General features: G+C 40.1%; 1 protein-coding gene across 1 annotated transcript in view; it reads left to right on the plus strand.

The window, feature by feature from the left end:
* The window catches only part of LOC102856235 (chromosome unknown open reading frame, human C10orf76), a 239,266-nt gene that overhangs the window by 205,454 nt on the left and 16,214 nt on the right, over positions 1 to 17,598 (plus strand). Inside the window, exon 24 of the mRNA XM_006879993.1 lies at positions 2,125 to 2,203. Coding sequence (XP_006880055.1) covers positions 2,125 to 2,203 — 79 coding nt within the window. The remainder of the gene's footprint in view (positions 1 to 2,124; positions 2,204 to 17,598) is intronic.

A 17,598-nucleotide genomic window follows, 5' to 3' on the forward strand; every position in this document is an offset into this window, starting at 1 on the left:
CTGGAGAGGATTAAATCAAGCAACTCCTTGGAGGCAAGGATTCTGGGGCTTCGTCTGACATACTTTGGACATGTTGCAAGGAGGGACAGGCCCTTGGAGAGGGACATCATGCTTGGGAGGGTGGAGGGACGGCGCAAGAGGGGAAGACCTTCTATGAGATGGATTGATTCAGTGACTGGGGTAATTGGGATGGGTGTGTCAGAGTCAGTGTGATTGGCACAGGACAGAGCAGAGTTTAGGGCTGTTGTACATAGGGTCACTATGAGTCGCAAACAACTCAACGGCACATAACAATAACAACTATTTGCCCAAGACTCAGACTCCTAACCTGACTTAATTCTGACCTGATACTGCTACTAAGTCTTTAAAGACAAGCCATGTTGTTTTCAATTGCTTCCTATGCGTCTGAAAGTTGTACAGTGAAAAAAGAAGACCGAAGAATTGATGCCTTTGAAGTGTGGTAGCTCTGAATCGTAGTGACCCAATGAACAACAGAATAAAACCCTGTCTGATCATAGTGACCTTTGATACAAGAGAACAAAATGCTCCCCAGTCCTGCACAATCCCTCAGTTTCTGCTGCCTATAAGAACACTATTGCAGCCATGGTAACAGTCCATCTCCTTGAAGAGACTGACACTCAGCTTCACCACGCATGGTGTCCTCTAGAGACTATCTCCTCCCGATAACATGTCCAAAGTAGGTGAGCTCAGGGACCACCCTCACTGCTAAGGAGCATTCAGCCTTCACTTCCTCCAAAACAGATTTGGGTTTACTTTTGGCACTCCATGGTTTATTCCGTCGTCTTCACCAACACCACAGTTCAAAGGCATCAAGCCTTCAGCCTTCCTTACTGACTCATCTATCTTCCACATGCATATGAGGGGCCTGAATTACCATAAGTCTATACTTTGTTTGTATTTCCCACCTTTTCCTTAATGTCATTTTTCTGTTTTAGGATACAATCCAGGGTACCACAATATATTTAGTTATCGTGTTTCCCCTGTGATCTCTGATCTATTAACAGTTTCCCACTCTTTTCTTACTTTTCATGACCTTGACAGTCTTGGGGAATACTGAACAGATATCTGGTAGAGTATCTCCAGATCTGTTTGTCAGATCTTTTTCTCCAATTGGACTAGGCTTTATAGGTTTTTGGAAATGGTACCGCAGCACTACTCTCATCAGATCATAACAGGAACTACATGACATCACCTGTATTATTTGACAGATTTCTTGTAAAGTTACTATTTTTTTCCCCTTCTGACATTCTATTTCTAAATAACTCAACAGATATTTTCTACCCTCAGGGCGGTAGAATGGGAATCAAACTTCACCTCCTCTAGGAGGGAATATCTATGTACATTATCTTAAATTCTTCCATAAGAAAGGTTTGTCTTTTTGTTTATTTAGTATGGAATCTTGCCAAACCTTGAATATTTAACTCTAAAATCTCTTCTCTTCCTGTCACACTAGGCAAGAAATGACAAGGACCTATACCAAAGCATTAGTTTCAAAAAAATTTATTTCCCTTTTAAGTGGTAGATTTAATCAGACTCACATGTTGAAGGGAGTGTTGGGGAGGGTGTTTATAAGGACAGTGAGGTTTAGGTGTGAGTGGTTGAAAGTAATATTTTGGTTTAAAACATATTTACTAACAAATATGAAGATCGGTTCTAGGCTTTGATGATACTCAGCTTCTTCGGGGACTATATTTAGTCTCCATTTGTCCAGGCCTTACTGAGTGCCCTGTTGACCCCACCGCAAAGCAGAACAAATTACTTTCTGATTGAAACACCAAGGCCCTCTAGTGGATAAGCCCCCCTAATGTCCTTGTTTCTTGTCTAAGGGTTGCTTGGTTTTGATTTTGGGTTGTTTTTTTGTTTTGGTTTCCCTCTCCTAGTTCATTTGTAGACCAAAAATGTTCTCTGCCTGATAAATTATTGAACCCTTTCCATTTCAGCATTAACAATTCACCCTCAGTTGTAACTTCCTCGTGTTCAAGAAGAGGACATTTACTCTTCCACACTCACTCCCATGCTCTAGTACTCTAATAAATCAGAGCATAATCAATCCTTGTTTTAACTGCCATCTGGTGCTAAATTAACATGAATTCTTTGTTTCAGAGCCATCATCAACCACTTCAACCCCAAAATTGAGTCCTATGCTGCTGTGAACCACATATCCCAGCTGTCAGAGGAGCAGGTAAGCTACTGTTGTCCCCAGAGTGGCCCTGATGTGTGTCTAAGGATTAAGCCAGCCTTTTGCTTCTCTCTGAAGGCACTGAGAATTCTGTGACTGTGACTTCTGAGGGTGTGGGGGTAGTAAGAGCGAGGCAGCTGGGAGAAATCAGTAAGGGATTATCTGATAGTGAGTGCATTCAATAGAGAATGATAGTTCATACTTCTGTGCCACCTGATGGGCTCAGTTAATTATATAGAAGATATGTAGGCGAAAATTTGGTGAACTCTTATTTTATAGTGGGTGATAAGGCATTTCTTTTTTAATTTTAAGCTGAGAGTCATCTTGATTTTTGAAAATAAGAAATGAAATCTTGGAAATAGGTGAAATTGCCAATTAGAAAAACCTTGCATTTAGCTTAATTTGAGCCTATGTGGCTCATTTTAAAGCATGAGTCCTCATTGGGACAGATTTTCTTTAGTAATTAAATTCCCTTTGCTTTGAGCACTTATCTCCGAACAAGTTTTTCTAGGTGTGGACTGAGTTGGAGATGCAGATACAGTGTTGTGTTTGTTTTCCTTTTGTCTGGCCTGATTTTCCCTTCTCCCAAAGCACCTGCTCTTAGCTCTGTATTATATAAAAGTGCAAATGGGGCTGGCTCTAGCATGGCATGGAGTTGGACTTCATATTTCACAATAAAACTCTGAATTCTGTTTTTAAAAACACAAAATGAAACATCCTATTCACCTAGCCCTAGTCCCTTCCCCTACTACTCCCACCTTGGTGGGGCTACAGTATTCATGAATTGAGGCTATAAACATAAATTCTAAGCCAGTAAGAAGACCACATATGCTCAGATCTTTTTTTTTTCGCCAGTGGGTTAAATTATAATCTTTTTCTGAACCTCTTACTGACAGGGCCAGCCAGCTAGCTATGGTGAGATCATGTGTTTCAGTGTTCTTAAAAACTATTTTGCTTGCCCAACGAAGTACCAAACCTTTTGCCTAACAGACAAGCTTGTCAGTATTCCCACTAGCAGCACTTTCCTCAGCCAGATGGATAGGACCCTGTTAGTCTATCAGTTGTTCCCTTTGTGACATATTTGTTCTCTTTTGTGAGACCAGCTGTGAGAATCCATTTTCACATTTAAAACTGGTTTTATAAATGGCTTTCCTTTGTTCTCCTCATGGTCTGCCTTTGGAGTAGGCCTGGATCCTGTTCTTTGATGCCATTGCTCTCTGTGAGATGCACAGTGATACTGCCTTTTGCCCTGGTGAGCCAGTTCGGATCAGTTTTACTGTCATTTTTATGCAAAAAGGATTCAGCATCTTGAGTCTTGCATAGTGAGAGAAAGGGTGACTTTCCTACCATAGAGAGCTCTAGCTAGTCTAAAAGATTTAAACAAAAAAAAAAAAGAAGACACGTTTTCCCTGTCAGGCACGTGCAGTATTCATCCCCTAGCAGCTTGGGAAGGTCAGGCTGAAATCATCCTCCAGCAGTAGCAGCAGCAGACCCAATAATAAAAATCCATTCTGGCGCGTGAGGCAATCTGGAAAATGATGATTAGCAAGCACGTGTCTTCACCCTCTCCAACTTCTTTCAAAGTTAAATGGAATGATGAAAGTGCCTCTCCTGAAGAGCCCACAAGCCAAAGATGACACGATTTCAAAGGAAAAGGAGAGCACTTATCCTTATGCAAGAACAGGAAAGGACAGCAGCCTCAAAAGATTTGAGTTTATTAATAAATAATCGCATGTCTGTGGTACACAAGATGCAGGGCTGGGTAGTCAGGCTCAGTTCTGGATAACCTAGGTCTAAATCCTTGTTCTTCTGGAGTTACTGCCTCTTATTAGTCTTTTTCAGCTGGGGAGTAGAGGAACCTCTTCATACTATTCTGGGACCTTTTTCAAAACCACCTTGACTGACTTTGAAGGGAGTTAAATAGTAACATTTGGACTTTCTTGGTTTTATTCTCCACACTGTCCGATTAGAAGTGGTTAACTGCTTTGTTAATCTGTAACATATGTTGGAGCATTTCAATCCCTTTGCTTATAAACATTAATGCTAATGTCACTTAAGCTAAGAGTATTTAGAGCTTCTAAAGAATTGACTTTAGGGATGCAGTGAGGCACTACAGTTGTTAGCAGCAGACTAAGTAGGAAAAAAAGCCCAAAAACTTAATCCTTAATTCAAAAGTACTCCTAAAATAAGACCTGAAAACCAGCAATAGCTTATTCACTGAGTAAGTTAGCAGACAAAACACAGGACTGGCTTTTTTAGCAAAAGATATGTGAACTCTTGCATTCTGACAACCTCAGATACTTTCTAGCCTAGGAAGTGTTTCAAGTTAATACTTGCAAATTGATTATTGCTTATTAAAGCCCAGTCTCTCACACCAGGATTTCTTTTCAGATGTCCAAAAAATAGAATTTTTTGTTAAATCTTCACTGACTTTTAAGGCATTTTAATTAGTTAATACCATCAGCATGATTGAATGGTCATGCATTTTCTAGTTAATAAATTGCTTGCATTTTTCATAGTGTATGTATACTTGTTCTATTTATCTGGAGCCGATTGTGAAGCTTGTTCATTTTGACCTCTTTTTCTATTTGATATATCTTTGTGAATAGAGATTATGAAGAAGATATAACTTCCTTTCTCAAGGACTCTGAAATTGCCCTTGTGTCCCTTACTAGCTTTGGCTTATCTCTAGTAGTATGCCTTTAAAAATTGTCCTAGGGGCCTTTCCCACCAGCAGCTGCAATTCAGTTTCTTTCTCCCCACAGTGGCTTTTTAGTAAGCATCATTTCCTGGTGGAGTTGTTTGCTACACACAGTCAAAACTGAACATCGGGGAATAAGGATCTCCACAGAGATAAAGCTAGAAGTCAGATTGGAAGGTTTAGAACGTATAGCAGCCTGAGTGGTTTTGGACTTTGGGAACTTTTGGTTGATTGATTAAATTAATTAATTTCCCAAGGCTACTTTCTCTCCCCCTTCAGTTATGTTTTCTCTCCTTTTAAGTAGAGAGAGTAGCCTTTGTTATGTTAATGTAGGATGTACCCTAAATCTAATTGCTCCTGAGTTATAAAAACAAACAGATTAGACACAGAAGCATGCAAGCACAAATACAGTGAGGGAGAGTAGCCTGGGAAAAGATAGGATGCCTTGTAAAGATTGCCAGGGAAACACAGGAGCTACCAAAGCTGAGATGAAGACCTCCTTTCAGAGCCAAAGCTTCCATTATAGTTGGTGCCTTGAATTTGGACAACATTGAATTTTTATTTCCACTAATTCAGACTGCTAGCCTCCTAAACTGTGAGACAATGGATTTCTATGAAATAAAACCACACTCACTTGTGTTTCTGTTACAACAGTACTAAGAAACTGCAACACTGGATTTCTCAAATACATCATAGTGACTATTTTTGCTTTAAACTTTTTTACTTTAAACCGCTTTAAACTCTTATACCCCGTTTCCTACTGTTCCTTCTTTTCAAAGTTAAAAAATGACTTTCTGATATTATTGACAAAGTCATATTAGAGACAGATCCACCTGCAAGGGGACTGCCATGAAATTTCTGGAATAAATGAACTTAAAGGTTCTTAACCCTAAGATTCAAGAATAGACTTTTAGAGCATATTAGACCTTTTGAAATAGTATGTAAAATAATACATGGGTGAAAAAATATTTCATAAGCTTTTCAGCTTGTCTTTGACTTAAAAAAAGGAGCTCTTCCTTCCTTCCTTCCTTCCTTCCTTCTTTCCTTCCCTCCTTCCCTCCCTGACTTGGCTGCTTTGAATTCAGTTCTTCATGCTTTACTTACCCCAAACCATTCAGACCTTTAAAAATGCCCAATGAGGATTTCAAGCTTCTTTAAGATTATTCACTGTTTAGTTTGGTTTAAAATAATTTGAAGTGTTGGTTTATATCAGTTCTGATTGCCCTTTTAGGCAGAGGAGAGCTTCATAGCAGATCTTCACAGAAGATTTTCTGGAGCCCTGACTATGTAGAGTATATAATGGCAGTTTAAGATTTAAGACAGACCTTCCCTGAGCACCTGGTTGCTTAATCTTTGAGTCAAATTGATGACCAATTTTATTCCCTTGAAATTTCTTTCTTAAGAACAAGTAAATGATTGTCCCACTCTTGTTTTGTTCAGCCTTCAGTTGGTTATCAGCATTTCAGCATTCATTGCCTGTTCTGTCCCTCGTACTGTGCTAGGCATTTGAGGGATTCGGAAATAGTATAAAGGACCACTGCTCTCAAAGAACAGAACAGTGCAAAGAAGCTTAAGGCAACTTCTTACCATCAGCTCACCAGTACTACCAACAGGATCTATGAGTTCCTGTAAGAGATAGATCTTTGCAGATTGTGGTGGTCATGAAAGGTCATGTGGAAGAGAGAAGAAATAAGTTGGGCTTTTAAAGAGGAGAAGTAGGGATTGGATTGATGGATAAGTGTTGGTTATAAAATGTACACAAAGCTGAGACCTTGAAAAGAACTTAAAGAGTGGAGGAGTCTCTGAGTTTCTACAGGTCATATCTTTGGGTCACAGAGCTCACATGAATTACTCAAATACAACTCAGTCACTTCAGTTATTATCACAGCATAATCCTTATGCATTGACCCTCCTCTCTTTCCTGATTGTACTGCCTTTGATTCATTTCACAGACATTCGTCAGAGACCTCAAATGAGCCATACTCAAGGCCAGACATGTGATGAGGCCTAATGGACAGACTCATCTTGAGACTGGTCTTCATTCAAGCAAAGAGCTTGCTTTAATTTCTCCACATACAAATTTAAGGATTTTCTGGAAAGATAAAAAAGGTATCCTGCTGGCATCCCATATGCCACAGGACCACAGGGCAGCTAAATTTTCTACATTGAGAATTTTTGTTAAGTTTCACTTCTTACCATTTATTTAAGTCTCCATTCCCAACAACACTTTGATTTGTTTTTTACTTGAAAGAAGCCTGCATGTATAATAAAAGAGATATCTTCAAAACCATTAGGGTAAAGTAAGGTATCATTTGTGGGAGTAAGTTAAAGTAGATTAGCAAAAAAATTTACTTCTGAACAGCTAAAGGTTAGGGTGGAAACTGTTAAGTTTATTCCCATCTATTAGTAATCTTTCTTAACTTTTTAAATTTTCATAATCTTGGAATAAGAGCCACAGCAAATAACGCTGGATGTTTAGAATCCTAATGAAGCCAGGGGTCACTCTAGTGACCTAGTGGTAAGGAGTTGAACTGCCAACTCAGAGGCACATGGCTTGAATCCATCAGCTGCTCCCCAAGAGAAAGGGGGGCAGTTTCTGCCCTTGTGATTTGCAGCCTCTGAAAACTAATCTGAAAGATCAGCTATAACCTAGTTCCAATGCCATAGTACATAACAGCAATAACAGTGAAGCCTGGCTTTATTTTCCCAGAAGGAATAGATAACTAATAGAAGTAGATCCCCAGTTTGTGCAACCCAGCATTGTTAAGGGTCCTGACTAACACCTTTACTTAGAGACATCTAGGGGAAAGGATATAAAGACGTTGGAAGAAGGCGTGAAGACCTCAGGGCTTATAAGGAAATTAAAAAACCTGGTAATTCTGCTTTAGAATTCTTAACAAGTGTTATGCTAATAATTGATCTACTGAAGGGGGTGATTATGTAGTGTTTCCCATTTTCCATTGTGGGAAAGGCAGTCAGATAGCAAATGCTTGTATCCATCAGAGCTACCAGTATGAAGCAATCACCTGACTCTTAAGAATTCCTGAAAACTTAAGTCAGCATTTCCTGGCTGAGCCTGCACCAGCCATCCTTAATGCACCCCTAATTGTTGAGGAAGACTGAGAGGAAAGAGCTGTGAAGCCGCATGGCAGGGTTTCCTGATGTCTGAATGACAGGAGAATGTGGCTGACTTGCCTCGTCTGTATAAAGGCTCTTCCCAGGCAGCCTTGCAGGGCAATTGAGGCCTCCAAATAGCTATGAAAGCCCTGGGATGTTTTCTTCTGTTAGAACAGAGCCCTAACCATCATGCAAGATAGCCTTGGCAGAGACATGCTGGAGAGTTTAAGACTCCCACGATAACCATAAGTCAGTTTCCTGTACTTGGCATCATGTCTTTCCACCACAGGCTGTAGTTTTGCAACGCCTCTCTGTAGCCATGAGTGATGGTTGCTGTGGGAACTCTCCTTGAGCATGAGCATGTGACACAAGCATTCGCTGGCTGACCCTGCCTTCCTTTGTGTCTTTGTTTAGATTGTGGCATTTCAGTAGCCTTGTTTGGCAAAGAAAAGTTTGTTATGACTTGTTTGTTTCCAGGGCTTTATAGTTGGTCAGTGGGTTTTCTAAAGCAGGAAAGGCATAAAGTCAGAGGCAACAGAATTTTCCCTCGTGCTTTTCATCAGAAATGAACTCTAGGTACTAAAGGGCATTCAGAGAAGATGTTCATAAGAAGATCAGCTGATTGGATACATGCTGCTAGGAGGGTCCTCTCTTATTTAGACCAGGAATTAAACTACTGCCAGAGGCTCTAGGTATGGAAGAAGTATCTTGTATTAAACAGAAAATAAATAAATAGATGGGTAGATAAAAGGAGAGGAACAGCTTATGTGCTGGACACTTTTATTTTGACTGATTGCTTAATTCTTCTAATAACTCTTTCAAGTAGATATAATTACCCACTTAGCAAATGAGGATGTTCAAGAGGTGATTTAAGGTCACCAGATAATAGTGGTAAAACCATAATGTAAACCTAGATCTGTCCTTCTTTCCTTTCATCAGGCTAAAGCAAGTATGATAACCTGAGTTTGTCAGTTATTCTGAAGAAAGGGACAAACTAGAGACAGAAAAGTGAAGGTGGGGGGAAGCGAATGTGAAGATAACAGAGCTAATTCCCAGAAGATGGAAACAGTCCTGGATCGAGAGAAAGTCATTCCATGGAGGACAGAACCCCCGGGGCTGCCAACAGAGAGAGGAATGAAAAGTTCTAAACAGGAACCTGGAGAGTTTGCCTGCTAGTCAGGAAGAAATGCCCAAGAAGAGAGTCTTGGCACAGTAAGATAGCTTTATAAAGAGACCAGATTTTTTTAATCTAAGCTAGTGTATCAGGAAAGTCACTATAAGAAGTAAAACCTTTCTGCACACCATGAAGATCTGGCAAGTTTTAAATTTTTCTTTCTTTTAATAGATGATACATCTATAACAAATCTTTGTTTTCTGCAAGTCACATTGTGTCATCTGCATGTCACAGATTGTTGATGAATCTGTCCCCAGTCTTGATGTCACGTCTTTCATATAATCCATTTTCTCATATTATTTGCAACCTTGCTTGCAGAAAACTTAAGATTTGATGCATTAATATTGAATGAAGCCTTTAGTATGGATTACAACTCAGTATAAAGAAAACAAAAATCCTTACACTTGACCAATAAACAAAATGATGATAAATAGAGAAAAGAATAAAGTTGTCAGTGATTTTATTTCATTTGAGTCCACAATCACCAGTCATGATTGAAGCAAACAAGAAGTCAAACAACATATTGCATTGGGCCTATCTACTGCCAAGGACCTATTTAAAGTGCTACAGAGCAAGAATGCCTGTTTAAAGACTAAGGTGTTCCTGACCCAAGCCATGGTATTTTCAGACACCTCATATGTGTCAAAGGTGGACAGTGAATCAATGAATCAGGAAGACTGAAGGAAGATTGATGCCTTTGCATTGTGGGCTTGGTGAAGAATGTGGAACATACCATGGACTGAAGAAAGAACAGACAAATCAGTCATGGAAGAAGTTCAGCCAGAATGCTCCTCGGAGTGAGGATTCCTCTCACACACTGCAGGCATGTTATCCAGAGGAGCTGGTTCCTAGATAAAGGCATTATCCTTAGATGAATAGAGTCAGTATAAAAGAGGAAGACCCTCAGTGAGATGTGACACAGTGGCTACAACAGTGGGTTTAAGCACAGCAAGAGATTGTGAGGATGATGTCGGATCAGGTGGGAATTTATTCTGTTGTAAGTGAGGTCACTCTGAGGCACAGACGACTCATCTTGATAACACCTAACCACAATACAGGAGGCAGAAGTTTGCCCCTTCAGAAAATGAGAATTTGTCAGTGTTCATCACTTGACTTTGCAGAAGGACTCTGGTAGGTCTGATTTTCAGAACTCAAATGAGGTGAAAAATCCTGCTTTCTTTGCCTTTGATGTCCTCTCTCATTCAACATGCTGCCAACTCTAATGTGGCCTTCCACCACCTTCAGACATGGGGTGACTACCATTAGAAACTCTGGAACCTCCTTCCTGGGATGTGACCTTGATCTCTTCAGCTCAGAGCTTCTAGTCTCTTGATGTTGTGTAGACTTGACAGCAGCGAACAATAACAACAAAATTAATGTCTCACAGCCAAGCTGGATGAATCTGCATAGTCACTGGTAGAAAAGAACTTAGCTTATTCATCTCTACTACTGGCAGCATTTTCTCCAATTACTTATAAATTCTGAAATAGTCATCAAGTAACATTCTGGTCGTTTTCAGTCAGGCAACTATGCATCTTTATTGGCAACCCAGGGGAGGAGCAGAATTGGAATTCCAGCCGTTGCCAGCTTTTATGGAGGATGCAGAAGTTAGCTTTGCTTTCCTGGTTAAACCTAAGGAGTCTTTACTTCAGTTATTAGGCTAGAATACAGACAGGTCTTCCCTCTTCAGTTTATTTTATAGTCATCTCAATCTTTCAAATAGATATTTGAGAACTTTATTTTATTTTCACTGTGACCTCTTCCTTAGAAAGTGACTGAAAATTCTTAAGATGTGCTTGGAAGGACATGATTTGCCACAGTGGTTACAGCAAAGGCAAAGAACATTGCTGTGCAAACTTAACTATGTTAAACAGAAAGCTTTTGATTAAATATCATAGCGTTTTGACTTTTTATAGTTTTCTTGCTCTCAAAGGATTTTGAAATCTTAAAAGCTCACCCAGCTAGAAAGCAAGCTGTGTATATCCCATATGTGGGATTTCTCTTACAGGATTCTGTTAAAGAATTATAGGTAACTGAGGACTGGCAAGGGGACCCAGAGAAACCCCATGTCAAGTTGCCTGTGATTTGAAGCAAAGAGATAGTGTTTTCCATCTCCCTTTCCAAGATGTGACTTGTTTCCAAGGAAAGAAAAACATAAGTGAGGATGACAGGGAATCTGTCTTGGATTGAGCTAGGCAGAGTGTCCCACATGCAGCAAGCCAAGGGAAGGCCTGATGTGATATTGGTGTGTTGTGTCTTCCCTGCTCCCATTACCTGAGCTGCCTCTTAGTATGATTAGATGCCTTACTTGTGCAGAATAAGGACCTGAACATGTTATATCTGAAATTAGTACAAAGAATAACTTCATAAGGGGTGTCTGGGGCTTCAGCCAAATAAAATCAGGGAGTTGGAACAACTACACAGGGAAATTAAAGTCACTGTCACCACTCCTTTAACCACCTGGTGACCCCTAATTACCCACTATGAGGTTCATTATCTGGTCCATTTTCCTGAAAGGTAGAGCCAGCCTGTCAGATCAATGTATCTCAGGACAGAGGAAAGCCCTTTGGTAGCAGACTTGAAAGACATGCATTGACTGGGGAAGCTGGCCTGCTTAAATTGGTTCTAAAACTGGAGTTGGTCCTGAAGTATAGAAGATGAAAATGGAAAGAAAAAGTCATCTCTGTATTATGTACAAGGTGGCTGTATATGAGAAAGAGTTGCCCTTTAAAATACAGGTCATCTTCCACCTTATGGATTATTGTTTGCAAACAATTATGTTAGATGATTGTGCCCTAGAGAGATAGGCGATCTTGGATAATAAGTCTTCAGTGGAGAGAAGGATACTCCTTTGGAGTCTGTGGTTTTGTAATCAGATTGCTGTTTGTTCTAGTTCCTATGCTGTTAATCTCCACACACACTGAGCCAATGTGTTCTGAAAAAGACTTAATTCTTGCTTTCAGAAACAGCCTTTGAGACCTCCTTTGGTCTAAAAATTACTTTCTTCTGAGTGTCCACAGAAGTACAGTTAGGCAAGAAATTGTGTCCTGGCTTTACATTCCTTGAATTCCTATGATGTGTTACTGTAAGTTACTCAGTATGGCCCTTCTGGTCATGATTTGGTGATTTCCACAGAATTATTGGACAGGGCTATAAAATAAGGTGCTTAAGGGCTCCCAAGAAGACTGGACAACCTGCTGATGATGCAAATAAAGCACATAGAACACTTCCAGGAGTAGTAGTAGTTGTTTTTACTGTTAAGGGCCATAGAGTCAAGTATGACTCATAACAACCCTGTGAAGAACATATCTGAACCCTGTCCTATCCTGCACCATCCTTATCATCCCCAAAACTTCTGAGCCCATTACCACAGACACTGTATCAATCCATATTGTTGAAGGTCTTCCTCTCCTTCACTGAGACCTCCATCTTTCCAAGCATGATGTCCCTTTCCAAGGAATAACCTCTTCTAACGATATGTCCAGAACATATGAGATAAAGCTCCACCGTTCTTGCCCCCAAGGAGCACTCTGGTTTCACTTTCTCCAAGACCTGTCTGTCTGGGTTTTTGGTAGTTCATGGGATATTCATCACTCCCCCCCATCACCTCAACTCAAAAACATCAATTCTTCTCTTGTCATCCTTTCTCACTGTCCAGCTCTCAGCTGCACAGCAGGTGATTGGAAAGACTATGGCTTGACTCAGGAGTACCTTACTCTTTATACTGACATCTTTCCTGTTCAGGACTTTGGGGAGATTCCTGACAGCAGGCTTTCTCAATCCCATACATCTCCTGATCTCCCGACTGCCGATACCAAGGATATTGACTCTGGATGGATCAAAGCAAGATTAAATTGTTAAAAATTTCAATCTTTTCTCCATTTATCATGATGTTGGCCCAGTTATGAGGCCTTTTGTTTTCCTGGTATTGAAATTGGATTATGCAAATAAGATATATGGAATCCTATAGAGGATTAGTCAGTTTTGCCATCCCACTAGCCTTAAAAAGAGCCAGTCTCAGAGAAAGAAGGGGACTTTACAACCATCAAGAAAAAGAACCAGGGCCAGAGTGAGTTCTTTGAACCCAGGGTCCCTGCCCTGAGCACCTTCTGGACCCTGGAGACAACATAAGTTGGTGAGAAGCAGTGATAGAGAAACAGTGGCAACAGAACCAGAAGACCAGTATGGGATGGCACTGTAGGCTTGTAGCCCACTGAGCAGATCGTCTGCACTGGATGTATCAGTCCATGAAGGGAGAGATCTGAGCACACTCAGGCAAGAGCCTTCATGGCAGAGTAGGGAGTCTCCATGCATTTATCTGCAGAGCTAATGGACTTTATAAATCTTGCCTGAGTGGGGCTGAAAATTACCTCTGTGGGGGTAGCTAAGAAGAACCTTTCCTGATTGAAGAGCTGTGTTCTGAGTTACTCTTATTACTTCCACGCTAATCCTGATTCTGAATTGTAACCTGTTATCCCAATAAAACGAGTTCTGTGTAGCCATCACAACAGATTGTTCCCACCAGAGAAGTTGAGAGTGCCATGGCAGGGATGATTGGTGTGTCAGAATTGGTACAAGGCTAACGAGTAGAGGTGTATCTGACCTCTACCTCAAAGGCATTATACTTGGGCGAATGTTGATCCTTATTTTCCTGTACCCTAGAGAAGGTCTGAGTTAAGCCACCATTTTCACATATGCACATTCACAAAAGTAATAGCTGTGTGCTAAGGCAGGGTTCACAAAAATGCAAAAACCATAGCTGTCTTTGAAAACTTCACAGTTTATAGTTTCAGGATCACTATTACTTAAACGTTTGTCTGTGTACTCTCTTGCTGACCTCTCTCAGCTTGTGCAAACTCTTATAACTTTTAAAAGCCTGACAAGGACAGATAAACCTCCTTTTTTGTCCTTGAACTCACAATGAACTATTATCTCATTTCAAATCTATGAACAGTTGACCAGTAGTGTTTTATGACATGAGTTTCCATGAACAACATGATCATCTGATTTTTTTTAATTCCTACTTCAGTTTTATGAAAATGTCAAAAGCCAAATAGAGGAGACCCATATTTGTACCTATTCAAAAAACAGAATGTGGAGATTATAAAACAGTATCATTAATATCACATGCAAATAAAATCTTGCCGAAAATAATTTAAAAACAGTTGGAGCAGTCCATTAACAGGGAACTACCAGGAATTCACACTGGATTCAGAAGAAGCATGGGATATTGGTGCTGACATTAATGGACCTTGCTTGGCTGAAAGCAGAGAATACCAGAAAGGTGTTTGTGTTTTATTGACTTCATAGAGATAACTTCACAATAAATTATGAATAACATTAAGAATGAAGTTTCCTTAAGAATACTTAATCAAGGGAGCTCTGGTAGCCTAGTGGCAAGAAACTACATTGCAATCCCAGAGGTATGTGGTTCAAATCCACCAGATGGCTTTGCTGGAGAAGGCGGGGCAATCTCCTCCTGTACCAGTCAGATCCATTTTGACAGTACATATACAAAGAAATAATTTAAAAAAAAAAATTTAAAAAGAATACTTACTCATGCTTGAGCAGAACTTGTACATGGATCAGTCATTTGAACAGAACACGGCCCTGCTCTGTGGTTTAAAATTGAGGAAATTGTTTATCATAGTTGTATCCTTTCCCCATACCTATTCAGTCTGTGTGATGAGCAAATAAAAAGCTAGACTCTTATCAAGAAGAATGTGGCATCAGGATTGTAGGACAACTCATCCACAACCTGTGATAGATAGATGACACCCTTTCTTGCAGAAAACAAAGGAGACTTGGTAAATGAAGAAGATTGAAATTGTTGAAGATTTTATTTTACTTGGATTCACAATCAGTGTCCCTGGAAGCAGAAGTCAAGAAATCAGAGAACATTTGAGCAGTGTGATCTGCTCCGAAGATCTCTTTAAAGTGCTAAAGAACAAGGTGTGTCTCACCCAACAGGTGATGTTTTCACATGCCTCATGTACCTGTATTGAATGATCCAGGAAGCATCAAAAGAAGATGGAAGGAATACATGAAGTCACTGCACCAAAAAAAATTGACTGACACAGAACTATTTCAGGAATTAGCATATTATCAGGAACCAGTGACAATAAAGGAAGAAGTTCAAGCTGCTCTGAAGAATTTGGCAAAAAAAATAAGGCCCCAGTAATTGATGGAAAACCAACTGAAGTATTTTAACAAAGAGGTGTGGCCCTTATTTGCTCACCAGGTTGTGCCAAGAAATCTGGAGGTCAGCTATCTGTCCTACTGACTGGAAGAGATAAGTATTTATTCCCACCCACCCCCCAAAAAAAGTGGTCCAACAGAATGTGAAAATTGTCAAGTAATATAACTAATATCACATGCAAACAAAATCTTGCTGATGATTATAAAAAAAAATTACTAGAGAATTGCCAGAAAAAGATGCAGGATTTAGAAGAGACTGTGGCAGTAGAAATATCATTGTCAATGGTATATGTATCTTGGCTGAAAGCAGAGAGTTCCAGAAGTATAAAAGATGTCCATTTGTGTTTTATGGACTATGCAAAGGCATTTTGACTGTGTGAAGCACAATAAATTGTGGACATTGAGAAGAAAGGGTATCCCAGAAAACTTGGAAGTGTTCATATAAAACCTATATCTAGACCAGGAAGCTGTTGTCAGAACAGAGCAAGGGAACACTGCATGGTTCAAAAATCAAGAAAGGAGCATGTCAGGGATATATCCTTTCTCTCTTATCTTTTCTAGCTATATGCTGAATAGATCATTTGACAGGCTATAGACTTTTTGAAGAAGAGTATGGCTTGAGGAAGACCCATCAACAGCCTACATTATGCACCTAACAACCTTGTGTGCCAAAACTGAGGAAGACTTGAAGAATTAGCTTCAGAAGATCAAGGACTGCAGCTTTCAATATGAAAGTCAGCTATGGGCCTATTCTGCTCGAGGGTACACAACTACAAAGTGGATTTCTTGTATTCTCTCATTACAGTTTTAATGTCAATGACAACTAATGATTTTGAGTAGTTTTTGTGTGCTAACTATCAATTTGTACATTTTCTAAAGTGTGTTCCTATCACTTGCTTAATTTTGAAATCAGATTGTTGGTCTTTTTTTATTATTTTGAAAAAGTTTTAATATATTCTAGATCCTTTGCCAAGGCTGGAGACTAAGGTGCACCTGATCCAGGCTATAGTCTTTGCAATTATGTGCTGTGCATCGGAGAGGTGGACAGTGAATAAGGATGATAGAAAGAGAATTGATGCCTTTGAGTTGTGGTGCTGGAGAAGAGTGTTGAATATACCATGGACTGCTTGGAGAACAAACAGGTTTGTTCTGGAGAGGATGAAGCCAGAATGTTCCCTGGAGGCAAGGATTCTGAAGCTTTATCTGACATACTTTGGGCATGTTGCAAGGAGGGACTGATCCTTAGAGAGGGACATCATGTTTGGGAGTGTGGAGGGACGACGCAGGAGAGGAAGACCCTCGATGAGATGGATCGATTCTGTGAGTGGAGTGGTGGGAATGAATGTGTTTGAGACAGCAAGGTTGGCACAGGATAGAAAGGCATTTAGGGCTCTTGTACTATGAGTCGCAGATGACTCAATGGCACATAACAATAACAACAACAACAACATATTCTTTGTCAAATACTGTTGTTGTTATGTGCCATCAAGTCGCTTGTAACTCCTAGCAACCCTGTATACACGAGTCCTAAACCCTGCTCTATCCTGTGCCAGCCTCACTGTCTCTGACACACCTATTCCTATACCCCAATCACTGAACTAAGCCATCTCATTGAGGGTCTTCCTCTCTTCCTCTGTCCCTCCACCCTTCCAAGCATGACGTCCCTCTCCAAGGACTGGTCCCTCCTTGCAACATGTCCAGAGTGTGTCAGAGGAAGATTCAGAATCCTTGCCTCCAAGGAGCTGCTTGATTGCACCTTTTTTCAGGACAAACTTCTTTGTTTTCCTAGTAGTCCATGGTATATTTAACACTCTTCTCCAGCACCACAGCTCAAAGGCATCAATTCTCGTTCTGTCATTCCCTAGTCATTGTCCAGCTCTCTGATGCATAGCACATAATTGCAAAGACTGTAGCCTAGATCAGGTGCACCCTAGTCTCCAGCCTGACATCATTGCTCTTCGGTACTCTGGAGAGGTCCCTGACAGCTGACTTTCCCAATGCAATTTTTCTCTTGTTGAAAAAAATTCTCCCTATATCTTTTGAAAACCAGAAATTGGTATTTATGTAAAGATCAGTTTTCATTTAATTGCATATTAGTGATGCTAAATTTATTTACAAATTTTTGTGTTTCAGTAAATTTTTACCTACTCTAAGGTTGTAGCCAGGAAATTAAAAGACGTATTGCCATGGGAAAGTCTGCTATTAGGG

The sequence above is a fragment of the Elephantulus edwardii genome, unplaced genomic scaffold (genome assembly GCF_000299155.1).
Source record: "Elephantulus edwardii isolate Elephantulus edwardi_28Jun2011 unplaced genomic scaffold, EleEdw1.0 scaffold00006, whole genome shotgun sequence".
NCBI lineage: Eukaryota > Metazoa > Chordata > Mammalia > Macroscelidea > Macroscelididae > Elephantulus > Elephantulus edwardii.